This window comes from Manis javanica, chromosome 14, assembly GCF_040802235.1.
Source record: "Manis javanica isolate MJ-LG chromosome 14, MJ_LKY, whole genome shotgun sequence".
Taxonomy (NCBI): Eukaryota; Metazoa; Chordata; class Mammalia; order Pholidota; family Manidae; genus Manis; species Manis javanica.
The window spans coordinates 9,444,055-9,457,807 of record NC_133169.1 but is presented as its reverse complement, the minus strand read 5'-3'; the positions used below and the strand labels follow the sequence as shown (position 1 = coordinate 9,457,807).

General features: G+C 47.2%; 1 protein-coding gene across 6 annotated transcripts in view; it reads right to left on the bottom strand.

Annotated features, from left to right (window-relative positions):
- ARHGEF11 (Rho guanine nucleotide exchange factor 11) overlaps positions 1-13,753 on the bottom strand; it is a 99,164-nt gene that overhangs the window by 33,595 nt on the left and 51,816 nt on the right. For 5 of the 6 annotated variants that reach the window (XM_037016639.2, XM_037016637.2, XM_037016634.2 and 2 more), the window contains exons 2-8: positions 11,558-11,572; positions 11,156-11,244; positions 10,103-10,201; positions 7,177-7,226; positions 6,340-6,397; positions 5,348-5,526; positions 4,483-4,554 (exon numbers count right to left, since the gene is read on the bottom strand). In XM_037016639.2, the coding sequence (XP_036872534.2) occupies positions 4,483-4,554; positions 5,348-5,526; positions 6,340-6,397; positions 7,177-7,226; positions 10,103-10,201; positions 11,156-11,244; positions 11,558-11,572 (562 nt within the window). The remainder of the gene's footprint in view (positions 1-4,482; positions 4,555-5,347; positions 5,527-6,339; positions 6,398-7,176; positions 7,227-10,102; positions 10,202-11,155; positions 11,245-11,557; positions 11,573-13,753) is intronic. The other variant, XM_037016635.2, reaches the window with a different exon arrangement.

Below are 13,753 nucleotides of genomic sequence, written 5' to 3'. Positions count from 1 at the left end.
AGCCGTCTGCCTGGGAAGCCCTCTGCCACCTATCCAGCCCTCCTTGCAGCATGCAGCAGAGTGCTGCACATGTCTGGGGCTTTGCAGTCAGAGGCCTGGCTTTGAATTCTGCCCCCTACCCCCCACTTACTAGCTGTGTAGCCTGGGCAAGCTTTAGTATGTCCTCATGGATAACATGGAGATGACCATACTGCCTCCTGGGATGGCTGCAAGATCTGAATGAGACTTCATATGTGAAGTGCTTAGCAGAATGCCTGGTGCATAATCACATGACTTAATACATGGCAGCTAGTATTATTTATTATGAAAGGAAATGCTCAATAGAGCTGGCTGGTTAAATAATTAAATAAAGTTGGGGGTGCATACTCTCCAAGCTCACCTGGGGCCTTGCTACGGCCTGCTAACCCTGTTTTCACAAACGCCTCACTTTTCTTTTCCTGCCTATCAAGACCCCAACACTCCCCCTAGTCTCAGCAGACAGTGCCCTCAGTGTCCCTGAGAACGCATGCCTCCCCAGTGCTAACGCCTCCAGCTGCCTGGGGCCCTTCTTAGGCGCTGCTCACAGTCTCCTCTTCCCAATGGCTCCCTGCCCTTAGCTTACGGAAAGGCTCAGGTTTCCTGCCTTAAAACAGAAGGCCGTAGCACCAACACCCTTCCCACCAGCTCTGAATTTCTTCAAGCCACTGCCTCAGTCTTTCCTCCTCCCTTTTCCAGCCCCGTGTTTCAAATCGGGGGTCTAACTTAGAGCCCAGACGCTGTGGCCTGCCAGTCAGTCCTCAGTAGGCACAACCTGTTCCTCCCCGTTTCTGCAAATGGACTCCTTCAAAGAGCCCAGTGGCCAAACTGCCAAACCCAGCGTGCTGCTCTGAGCCCACACCTCTCCAGGCCCCTTCTGAGTGCTCTCCTCTCAGAGCACTGCCCTCCCGTGACTTCCTGACTGTCCCGGGGCTCCTCGCACCCCTGCCCACCCCTGCGGCTCTATCCTGGCCTCCTCTCTTAACCTTGGTGAGTCCTCGGTCCCACACGCACTCACAGAGAGCGGACTCCTGCCAGGCCTGGTGCCAGAGGCGCAGGAGGGATATGCTAAGGTAGAGATAAGAGCTTGGTCCTTGCCTTTAAGGAATTTATTTCCATAGGGGAGAGGACGAATAATTAAAATACAAATACAACAGCAACTGCTGTGATGTTAGGTGCCACAGAAGCACCTAGGTTTCCATATCCCCTCCTCCACTTTCTCCTCTTCTTTGCACTAATGCCCAGGTGACATCATCTAGTCCCCAGTTTCAACCACCACCTTTATGCTGAGGATGCCCACATCTTTATTTCCTCCCAGCCTCTTCTCCGGAAGCTCAGCCCTGTTATCTCCCTAAGCCTGGTGGACAGTCTGTTTACCTGGCTGTCCCACTGACCCCTTCAAGTCAGTACACTCAAAGCAGACCTTCCTTCCTTGCCCTTGGATGCCACCCTCTCCTCCGTCCTACTCCATCAACGTCGCACACATCTATCCACACCCAGACTGAGGGCTGCCTTTGACTCTGCCTTCTTCATCTCCCCCCAAGGTGATAAATTCTACTCTGAGATGTCTCCCCACTGCCACCCCTGTCTTTCTGCCCTTCCCCCTACTGTTCCTGTTAAATGTATCATCATTTCTTATCTATCTACTGCAACAGCCTCCTAGATGGTCTCCTTCTGTCAATCCACTTAACACACTTCCGGAGAGAACACTGATTCGAAGGCGGGATCGCTCTGCTACTCAGGATCCTCTCATCGATTCCCACTGCCTTCCGAATGAAGTCAAGCTTGTCATGGTATTCAGGGCCCGAAGCACTTCCCAGAGCGAAGCCCAACTCAGATTTCATTTCATGAAGCCTTTTGATTATTGTGTGAATATTCCTTCTTTTGGACATTTAAAAGAAATACTTGAAAAATTACTGTTGACATATAATTCATATAAACTTCACCATTTTAAAGTGTACTGTTCAATGGCTTTTAGTATATTCAGAGCTGTTGATCACCCCCACTAATTCCAGAATGTTGGCATCACCCCAATAAGAAAGCAGTCACTCCCAGGTTCTCCCGGTTTCCACTCCCTGGAAACCACTAATTTGTTTTCTGTCTTTACGGATTTGCCTATTCTGGACTTCACATCGGTGAAGTCATACAGTATGCGGCCTTTTGCGTCTGGCTTCTTGCACTCAGCATAATGTTCCAGGGTTCTTCCATTTGAGGCATGTATCAGTAGTTCATTCTTTTTCATGGCTGAGTAGGAGCCCCCTGTATGGATGTATGCCTTTTGTTTACCTATTCATCAGCTGACAGACAGTTTGGGTGTTTCAACTTTTTGGCTACTGTGAATAATATTGTTATGAATGATCATGCACAGGTTTTTGTAAAAAATTATGTTTTCAATTCTCTTGGGTATATACCTAGGAGTGGAACTGAGGGGTCATCTCTGTTTCTCTGTGTTTAATATTTTGAAGAGCTGCTGAACTGTTTTCCACAGTGACTGCACTATTTTACATTCTCACCATCAATGGTGGGAATAGATTAGGACAGCAAATACACAGGCAAAATACAAATAAGTATTTCTCTGATTTCTCCATATTCTCATCAACAACTTACTTTCTGGTATTTTGGCTCTAGCCATCCTTGTGGCCATGCAGTGGTTATCTCGCTCTAATTTGATGTGCATTGCCCTAATGACTAATGATCATGAGCATCTTTTCATGTGCTATGGCCATTTGCTTGTCTTCTTTACTGGCTGGTCTATTCAAATCCTTTGCCAACTTTTAAAGTGGGTTATTCACCTTTTTACTGTTGAGTTTTAAAACTCCATTACATATTCTCATACTGGACCCTTATCAGGTATATGAATTGAAAATGTTTTTTCCCATCCTGTGAGCTGTCTTTTTACTTTCTTGATAGTGTCTTTTGATAAAGTCCAATTTACCTTTTTTGGTTGTTTGTGCTTTTGGTGTCCTATCTAAGAAACCATTTCTTAGTCCAAGGTCACAAAGGTTTCCTTCTAAGAGTTGTACAGTTTTTAAAAATAGTGTTAGTTCTTTTACTTAAGTCTTTGATCCATTTTGAGTTATATTTTGTTTATTATGTGAGGCAGGAGTTCAAATTCATTTTTTGCATGTGGATATCCAGTTGTCCCAATACCATTTGTTAAAAAGGCTATTATTTCTCCACTGAATTATCTTAACACCTTTGTCAAAAGTCAATTAACCAGGGATGTATGGTTAATTTCCGGACTGAATTCTATTCCATTGATCTACAGGTCTGTCCTTATACCAGTATCACACTGTATTGATCATTCTATGGCATCTGTCAGTATATAATATACTCATTATGATGTAGTATATCTTTATCCATTGATAGCCTACTGGATTACAAACTCCTGAAAGAAAGGTTCATCTTCTCATTTATCAAACGTAACCACTCCAACTTTTGCCCCAGCACCATCTACCCCTCTCTGCCAACAGTACCATCCCCCAGAACATACAGATGGTACCTACCATACAGCAGGAACTCACTGCCTGTTAAACCAGTGGATGTATTTTCATATTAGCACTGATCCATCCGAACCTATGGAATGTTCCCATTCACTACTACTCCCCTCCATTTCTTTTGCTCAGAGAAGTCCCACTCCTGAAGGCCCAGTGGAAGTACAGTCCTCTCTGTGAAGTTTCTCCCCACATTTCCCATGATTAACTGCTCTTTGTTCTTATTGCAACCCCTTTGTTCCTTCAGCTCTCTCTACAACTGTAATATGAATTTTCCCCATTAGATTTTAAGTATATCGAGGGTAAGAACTTCCTGGTTTTTTTAAAATCTCTATACACCACAGGAATGAAAACAATGTTTTCCATACAGTGGGCACTCACAGAAATTTGCTGAATTGAAGTGAAGGAGTGAGGCGCTTTCTGTAAGTTACAGCGATTACAGGAACCTGGTTATTCCTCTCCAGCCGAGGAGAGGAATCTTCTTGTTTTCTATGCACATCATTCCCCAGGCCTGGAAATCTCTCTGCATCTCCTCTGTCAGCAGCACCCCCACCCTCCCACCCCCATCAGCCTGGCCTGGCACTCACCTACCCACCCCCACCGGCCTCCCCTCTTGCTTTCCCTTCCCCAGAGACCCCCAAGATCCAGTCCAACTGACTTGATTTTCCTCAGTTCAAACGTTCCCTCATTTTCTTTTACTTGTCTCATTACTGTTTGTATTTTGTCTACATCTTCATTATCCTAATGTATTATCCATGAGCTCTGTTACCCTATCCACAAAGCCAGCCAAATTCTGCTTTTGTAACAAGTTCTACTGAAGGATGACAATTATTTAGCGGTCCTGAAGTCTTACTTTTTGAGGTTTTCCTGCCCAGATAGGGCTGTAAGTTGAGTTGTGCACATGGGCAGACCGTCCTGACCAAGTGCTATTTCACTGAGGCGATGGCCGGTCTGCCCCCAGCACTGACCTTACCTGTAGCTCCTTTTCCTCCTGCCTCAGCATATTCCTAAGGATCTGGGTGGCATGTTTCTGAAATTCGGGATCCTGAGGACGGAAAACATGACAGGAGTGAGAGTTGGGGGCTAGATCCCCAGCTTGTTCCCTTCCACCTGCTGATGCCCGGCAGGAAAGGTGATGGGGGGAACCTGGGTCCAGGACATGCTTTGCCTAACACTCAGGGCCTCTCCTGTAAACACACGATCTCACCTGGATTCTCCTCCTCCGCCTCCTAGATGCCCTGGCTGTGATCACCTCTGCTATCAAGCTGCTCTCTCCAGTCTCCCAGGACTCGCTGGCTCAGTCTTCTTTCCAAACAGAAAACCCTGTTCTTGCTTTCTATCTGCATTTGTCCTCTTCTAACACCTCGCACAGGTTTACCCTGGCCCCCGTGTTCTCTCCCTGCTGGTTTTGTTCTTTCCTGACTCTTCCCCTACAGCCTGGTTTCCGTATTTCATCCCTTTGGGCAGCCTTTTTCCCCAGGAAGCCTTTCCCTTACTCCCTGGTTCACTCCACGCTCTTGTAAGGATGCCCAGCCCCAGTCTTTAACAGAGCCTGGGTCCACGTGTGGGTGTGTGCATCCTCTCCCAGACGCACTCTCTCCGAGGGCCTCCTGAGTATCCTCCACACATTTAAGAAACTCTGCATGTCTCTGAAATATGTGCATTTATGTGGAAGGAGCACGTGAGGCACGCAACAACCCCTTTAATGCGGCCCTCATTTTGTTCACCTTTTGGCTTGTCTCTGCTTACCAGCACACCTCAACTTACCCTGCCTTCCTGTCACCAGGGGGCTCTTCAAAGGGACATGAGAGCAAGTTGAGGAGCAGGAGGACCATTACCTGCAGCGGTTTGGGCCCCGTGATGCGCTGCGGCGGTGGCAGAGCTGGAGGAGGTGGTGGTGGTGGGAGCACGGGCGTGACTCGGGGGGCCCCTGCTGGGGCTGGGTCCTGCTGGAGCCCGGAGACACCAATAGATGCGGGGGAAGAGCCCAGGAGGGTCAGTGCAACATAGGCACCAGCTGGAGGAGGACAGACAGAGAGAGGCTTGCTCAAGGGGTTCTGCTCTAGACACAAGACATTCAAGCTACATGGGGGTAGTTCTTTTCCCTTCTCCTCTCAAGTCTGTAATCCTGTAGATAAAGGCCTCCGCATTTCTCATGGCCCACCCTTTCTGTAAGTCCTGCCTGCCCATCCTGCAGCAACACAAGTCTCTCTTCCTTCCCTTTCTTCATGCAGAGACCTCACCAAAATCCTACCTACAAATAGCTGGGAATAATCCCGAGGGGCCGCCTGATCAGTCCCTTGCTTCCTCTGCAGCTGGTGCCAGCCGCTGGCCTGCTGCTGGCCTGACACAGAGCAGGCCCTCAGATTCCAGCCTCCCTCCTGCCCCAGAGTCCCTGCACCCTTTAATCTGTTCTTCACCTCTGCTGCTTCTGTTTGAAAACCCGAGCGCATGTAACTGCTGGGTCTTCCTGGCAGCCAACAGAAGTTTTGCTTTTCCTCCCAAAATGAAGAAGAATGTCCACGGATGGCAGAGGGGGGCAAACAGTATTTGAATGAGACCTGGTCGAGTAGGATATGGTCTAAATGGGAGTGTGAAGATACGTGTGAAAACAAAGATGTCAGATGAGAACTAGCAGTATCTCCACTTGAAATAATAGGGAATTGTGGCAGTCTGAGTGGATCATTCCATGCCAAAATCACACGTGACACAGGCTGCGTCTCACACATCTACAAAGGAAGCTCCGGGGTGGATAGGCCCACTCTTTTCTCCTCCCTCCCAGCCCATCGGCTCCCCCATTTTCTGTAGCGGTCAGCTCTCTCCAACTTACATTTGATAAGCTTTACCACCTCCAGGTGTGAGCTGTTGGTCACCATGGTGCCATTCACCTGTTGGGGGAATGTCATTGAGCAATGGTGAAGGGAAACCTAGGGGATCCTTCTACAAGTTCCAAATGCCACTCCTTTAGGAAGCCACTTTCCAATGCTCTTTAGCCACCTCTGGTCACCTGTTTACTCATATTCACATTATGAATTTGTTCCTGCTCACACCTGCTATATGCATTCTGTCTTCCCAGCTAGCCTACAGATTTCCAGGGATAAGATCTGCAGCTTTATTCAATCAACTGTTGGTTTATTCATTTATTTATTTTTTGGCATACACTTTTTCAATCATTAGTTGTCAACTGACCCAGTGTGTTTCCTCCTCACTAAAGGACTAAGAAGTCTCCTCTGAGATTTCCTTAATGCACCTAGGACTCTGTATTGCAGAAGAAGGTGCCGAATGAACAGTGCAGACATATTATAGCAGTTTAGCACTGGCAAGGTCCTCAGGTCAGCATTGCATAGAGGCTAGCTTACCAAACACGTTGGATCCTTCACTAGTCTCAATTTCTCCCTCTTATCTTATTTTTGTTATTTGTGAAATGGGAATAATAAAACCTACTCTAGAAGCCTGGCTACTTTAGAATCAAGAAGAGCCCAGACTGTAGACCCAGCTATCTTAGTCCCCACTTTACCACTGTGTACACGCTCATGGTACCCACCCCTAACCCAGTGGCTGACTGACAGCTGGTATCAAAACGGAAGTGTGCAGCGTGGGCTGAGGCCAGAGGTGACCCTGGGTCCCTGTCTCCTCTGGGGAGGGGTGGAGAGGGAAGGGGACTCACTTTGATGATCCGGTCGCCCTCTTTCACACCGGCTTTCATGGCTGCACCTCCTATAAGGAGAAAGCCTGGTCAGCAGGGCCCAACAATCTTCCCCAGAGGTCACTGAATCTCTACCAGAGTTTCGGTCAGATCACTGCCCCCTGCCCAAATTTCTTCTCATGTCTTTGTGTTAAGTACCTTAAATGCTGGGTGTACATCCTTGCTGCTCCAGTGACGCAATTAGCTTTAAGCTGGAGTGGACTTAGCTTACATCACATCACTTGCCCTTTCCTCCACCTAGCTCAGATGCCGGACTTCTGACGACCAGGCCAGGAAGGGAGAGAGGCAGGGTTCTGGGAAGAGTACGTGTGCTTTATCTGAATGTGTCTGATGTGTTCTGAGGTCAAACAGAGTTCTTGCTTATTATCCAGTGGGAAGAATGAGTTTACTGTATTAAGTATAATTGTTAACATAATAATAATTATTAAGAGGACTATGGAGGAAGGGATTAAAGCAAGAGTTTTCAAACCGTGGTTCCGAAGCCCTGAGAGGTTCACAAAGCTATTCTGGCAACTCATATCATTAAAGATAATAATAACTGTTTTATTTTCCATTGAGAAGTTGTTTTAGGCTACCTGCAGTTCCTCACTGTAAAAGGGACCAGAGTAAGAGCTTCTGATTGCAGCTGAGAGGAGCTCAGAGGGCGCTCTCAGCCTTTTTAGGCTGTCACTCAGCTGGTGGCTCTGGTGGTTCTGACCACGGTGCAGTTTAAATGACTTAAGAGTTTCAGTTTAATCTATATCCAGGAAGCATAAGAACCACTAAAGCTGAAACAAGTTAATGAGAAGCATAAAAATTATGTTTTTTGTAAATCTGTCCCAAGATGATCATTAAATCTGTAAGCTGCATTCATCTGATCAAAACACAACTCCCACAAGGCACATCTAGATGTTTCTAGCCTAAAAAGAGCGATTACAGTGATGACTACATTCAAATTCAGCTTTTCAATATTGGGCCTCAAGACCACCCTCATCTGAAGTACGCTATTTATGGAAGAGCACTTGCACGTAGCTGGGAACTTTCTCTTAAACAGTCATCCAGAAACTAAAGGTGGAGAGGAAAGCGCGATCCTGCCTGAATGTATGGAACACACGAGATGACTTCTAATAATTTAGCGATCAAAAAAAACCCAACTCTTCATAGTAAAGGAGTCAGAGCAGGAGCTCTCAGGCTTCAGTGAACCTGAGGGTCACCAGGGGAATGGGTTACAGACTGTGTTTTTTGCCCTCCTTGCCAGAAAGTGATTCAGCTCTTCAGGGTCGGGCTCAGGAATGAGGACTTCAATTGTCCTGGGTCCTGGTGACGCCGATGCGGCAGAACACAGACCATGCTCTGAGAAACAGTGAACTAGAGAAACCCAATACTTGGGAAAGATGGTAAAGCACCGCTTTGTCACTCTTGTGATTTCAATGCCAGTCCATTCTCTCCTCCTCCCCAAAGACACATACAGACACACACTTCTCAAAGCTCCTATTTTACCACAGGCCACCCTTTGTTGTTTCCTCTCTGGGTCTGAGTCTGCTCAGGCCTAAAGGAGGAGAAAGTGAAGGAGACCGACCCTGCACCTCACTGAGGGGCCCTCCTACCGTCTGCAGCAGGCAGACCACACTACGTGCAGGCGTTGGCAGCCCACCAGCTTCTGTCTCAACCTAGTCTAGGAACCTTGAGCGAATAAAGGAAGCAAAGAATAAAAGTATCTTTTCACAGCTCTACCCTAGGACACGAAAGACAAACCTACCACTGATAAAAGTTGACTCCCATGAGAAAATGTAATTATAAAGATCCCTGAATGATTCATATAACTCCCTTTGGTCCTAAGTATGAAATTCTCTTTTCAACCTTTCCCAAATGTTTCTCCAGAACTACTTAAAGTATATTGTTCTCCCCATTTTGTGCTGTATCTAGTGTGACATGCCAGCCTGTTCCTACCTCTTCCCTTGTACTCTTCAAGCCGAATCTCTGATGCTCCATGTCACCAAGCCCAGTTCCACTGGCTACACTGAAGTTCGCTCTTTTTAGGGGCACCTGTTTTAAACTCTCCCCACTCCCATCTCCTTCCTGACTGTCTGCTTCAGCCCGGGCCACCTCACAGCAATGACCCTACCACCCAGCATATGACAGTGTTTCAAAATACCTGAAGCTCTTTCATACATAATTCATTACTTGATCATTTGCTCATGATGCCCTCCCACTCTTTACTCCCTTTCCCGCAAATTCCTATCCTGCCCAAGTGCTTTCATTTCCATTTTTCAAACTACTCCTAAAATCCTCTATCTTCTAAGAAGGCTCTGCAACTGATCAGAAGGGAAATGACTATGCCTTGAACGACAACTACCCCAAACGCCATTTCTTCCCATGTGTTGTCCAACACATGTCATTTAGCTTTTGTTAACTTGTTATTTCATGTTAATTGTATCCGCGAATGTAGATGTTCCTTTGGGCTGGTGTGTCTGTCTCAAACTGACAACTGCTGCAGAATAGGGACCGTCTGAGCACTGAGCAAGGCCACGTGAAGACAGGTAGGACAAAAGCAGGTTGTTGATTCCTCCAGAGCATCTTTGGATCTCTTGGACACCTGAGGCTCTCTTGGAGGGCAATCAGGCATTTGCCTGGTGACCTGAGAACTATTCTGCCATTTTTATACTTCCCAGCGGGGAAGCAAACAAACAAGAAGTATGATCCCTAGAAATTCTGCCTCGTGGCTTAGCACTGTGGAGACCTGCCCAGACACCCCTGGCAATCCGTTCTAGAGTCATTCTTTCATGCCCAGAACTTCCCAGGCCTCCAGAGAAAGCACATGCCCACTCTCCAAGGCATGCAGTACTGTCCCATGCATGGCTGCAATGTAAGAACAGACCACTGCAGGCGGGCAGGATGCAACCCTCACCAGGCCGCACGGACTGCACCAGGACGATGCGATCCCCGCTGACTGTGAAACCGAAGCCATGCTGGTCCTTTTGGATGATGACACAGCGCTGAACAAGACCTGGTAAGAGGGAGAAAGAGAAAGGGGGTTAGGTGGGCGCTGTCACTGGAAGCTTAGTGCAGACAAGCCAGGACCAGCCGTGAAAAGCCCAGGGCTTTCCTTCTCTCGAAAGTCTTTCCAGACTAACCGGGTTTCCCAGATTTATCCTGTCCAAACAGACTATCATAATGACATGTGTCCCTCGGGGACCAACAAAAACCAGTTACCTACTACTTTGTATCCATGCCAAAATCACCCTTCTCCGAGGTACTGAGGTGTCTGTCTCTCTTGTACATGGTCTCTCTCTTTAGGTCTGTCTGGGTGGGACTGACCCAAGAAGGGGCAGGGCTGAGTCCAGCTGAAGACCAGTATCAGAGAGAAGCAGCCCTGGACTGAAGCCCAAGTGAGGCTGGGAGTATTCTGTCAAATTACGTTCAATGAATGCAGCAGGTGGCACCCCAGTGCTGGTTGATTCTGCAGACTGGATAACTCACATGGGGTGACCCTGGATCGCCAAATCCAGGGAAGGATAAGTGACAAAAGAAAACCTCCTTTTCCACATGTACATCCATATATAGAACACAGGAAAAAAAAGAAAGAGAGATGTAATTCCCAATTGTCTCCATTCCTGTGTGTCCTAGATACCCTCAGGTGTGAGACTGCCTCCTGTATTGGATAAAGCATGAGTTCTAGAAGTAAAACCCAACTGGCTTCAGGTTCCTGATTCTGTCCCTTACAAGACTGTGCACTGGGACAAGATTTTTAATCCTTCTGTGCCTCAGCTTCCTCATCTGTAAAATAGGAATAACAAAATCTACTTTCTACAGTTGATATAAGGACTCTATGAGGCAATTTATATAAAACACGTAACACAATGTCTAGCACAAATTATGTGCAATGTAACAGCTAAGTCGTTTTACATCTGGGGTATATGGACCTGTCTATGCTGTGTTAATGCCCCAAGGAGAAGGTTACCTGCTGTCTCAGAGGTGTCAGAGGGTTGGCGGTGGTGGGAAGGGGACTTGCGATCGGGTGCCGAATCTCCCAAGGACAGGCTACTCAACCTGGAGGAGTAAGAGGAGCACATCAGTTAGCTGGGCCAGGAGGGACCAGCCATGGAGTGGAGGAAGCTCTGTCAACAGGGGCCCAGAGCCTTGGGTACCGTCAGACCAACCCTCTCACCCTATAACCTGCTAATCTGGTGGGAGATTAGCCATGTCTACACCACTGGCAATACCAGTACCACCTATCTGTGATCCTAGGCTGGCAGGGCAATATCAAGAGGCATGAAAGGCAATAGCCCTTCCTGGAGTCAGGAGACAAAGAGACAACAGCAAGAACGGGATGTGCACAATTACACATACTTGTTGGTCTTACCAGGCTGCAATGGGGCTGATGGAACAGAACGGAGCAGCCGAGGAAATGAATGCAAGAAAAAGACAGGAAGAAAACAAAAAGCTGGTTAGTTTTAGGCAATGATTTGCAAAGGAAGGGGAGACTGAAGGGCAAGGATGTGGCGGGTCAAAAACAGAGAAAGGCCTGCATGAACGCAGCAGAGGACCACAGTGGCCGCAGCAGACAGTGCCCCCACCTTAGCTTAACCTTTGTCCCTCTCTGAAACAGCATCTCTAGGAGTGTAACCGGGCATTTGGTACCCACCTGTTGGCTAACTAGCAACTCTGAGTTTTCTATAAAGGAGGGGCACAGCAATGGCCCAAGCCCCCCCAAATTCTATATATTTTGTGGGTACCAAGGGAAAAGAGGAATCTGGTCTGTTTGGAGGTAATATTCCAACCCCACATTCAGCCCCATTCCTATAGCCAGCCTGAGGCACCTTGTTTAGGGACCAGTAAGACCCTAAAACGTCACGGTACTGCAGGCTACTGCACCAATGCTTGACTTCTCCTTAACAGGACCCCTGCAGTAACAGAAGCTCCAACCTCTGCTATGCTCCTTTCTGGAGAAGTGTACACGTCTCCAGTTCCTTCTGAACAGTCCTGCCCTTCCAAGGAGGGGGGCTCCTATCCACACCCATAGCAGATGACTATGTGGAAGGTTATTCACAGAAGCACTGCTTGCAGAAGCAAAACCCTGGAAAGAATCTAAGTCTAAATGCTCCCAGTGGCTGACTGGTTAAATAAATTATAGTATATCAATATAAAGACACACTATTCAGCCGCAGAAAAGAACGAGGAAGCTCTTTATGTACCATAAGGGATGGTATCTAGGACATGTGGGGTGAAAAAAGCAAGATGCAGGATAATGTGGATGGGAAGAAGTGGGTGAAAGAGGAAAAGGAAATTATTTGTTTATATATTTGTTTACATATGCCTAAAATATCTACACTATCTCCGGAAGGGCACAAAACAATCATACCATAGGCTGCCTCTAAGTACAGGAAGGAAACTGGGTGTGTAGGGCACAGGCATAGAGTTAGAAGCTTTTCATTATATTCTCATTTGTACCCTTTAAATTCCGAATCATGTAAAGGTGGCATCTACTCAAATACATATGCTCCAACACAAATAGAGAGCTCTCAACCTGAAAAGGGGAGGGGTCTTCTTCCCCCTCACCCTGACACCCTTACCTGGACAGGTGAGACTGCTTTTTACTGGCTGATCTTTGGATCAGAGAAGGGCATCAAGAAAGAAGAGAGCATGGGGCCCAGGAGAAAGCGATGCAGGAAAGGAGGAAGAAAGAAAAACAAAACAGGACATAGACCAGACAGGACACTGGACATGGTTGGTTCAAAAGAAAAACCACAACTGCGCTAAGAAAGACCCAGGGGTTTAAACTGGCCTCAACGCAGCAGTGATTTTACTAAGATGACAATTTACCCTTGTCATTTTGCTGCTTAAAACCTTTCTGAGCAAAAAAAAAAAAAAAAAAACCTTTCCGAGCTTCCCTACTGTCCTGGAGGGGAGGTGGTCTTGTCTTCAAGCTAGGCTATTAGCCGTGGCGTCGACAGCAAGCACTGCCGGTGCGGTCAGCGCCCCCCATGTCTCCCACAGCCCCCAGCATCCTCACTGCGGTGCGAGCACCTAAGGGAGCTGCGAGCTCCCCGGTCCGCAGTACTCCTCAGGTGGGCTGTGTGGTCAATGGGTGGTGCTGAGCGACGCCCTGTGCCTGAATCAATGGCGGCCCCATCCTATTCCGGTCCCTGCTGTCTACTTTCTCCCTTCACCTGCTGTGGTTTCTGGCTTCTATCTTTGCCCACTCGGTTCCTCCTTCTGGGATGCTCTCTTCCTCTCTTCCCCATTACTTCATTTATAAGCCAGACAAGACGGAAAACTGGAAGCTACGACTTCTGGCTTTCTTCAAATGACCCCGTTTGCTCATTCCCTGTCCTGGCTGTCCTCAGACCACATTCCGGCAAAGGGAATCCAGTTAGTACTGTGCGTCGAAGTGACTCTAAATTAATTCTTTTTCAGGTTTTCAACTTGAAATGCATTTAGGTTTCTTCTTCTATTTGTACTTCATGTTTAGGGTTTGCTTTTTTCAGCCTTACTTGTTCAATTTTTTAATTTTTTTAAACATAACTCATAATGAAGTTTTAAAAGTACATTCAGAAGC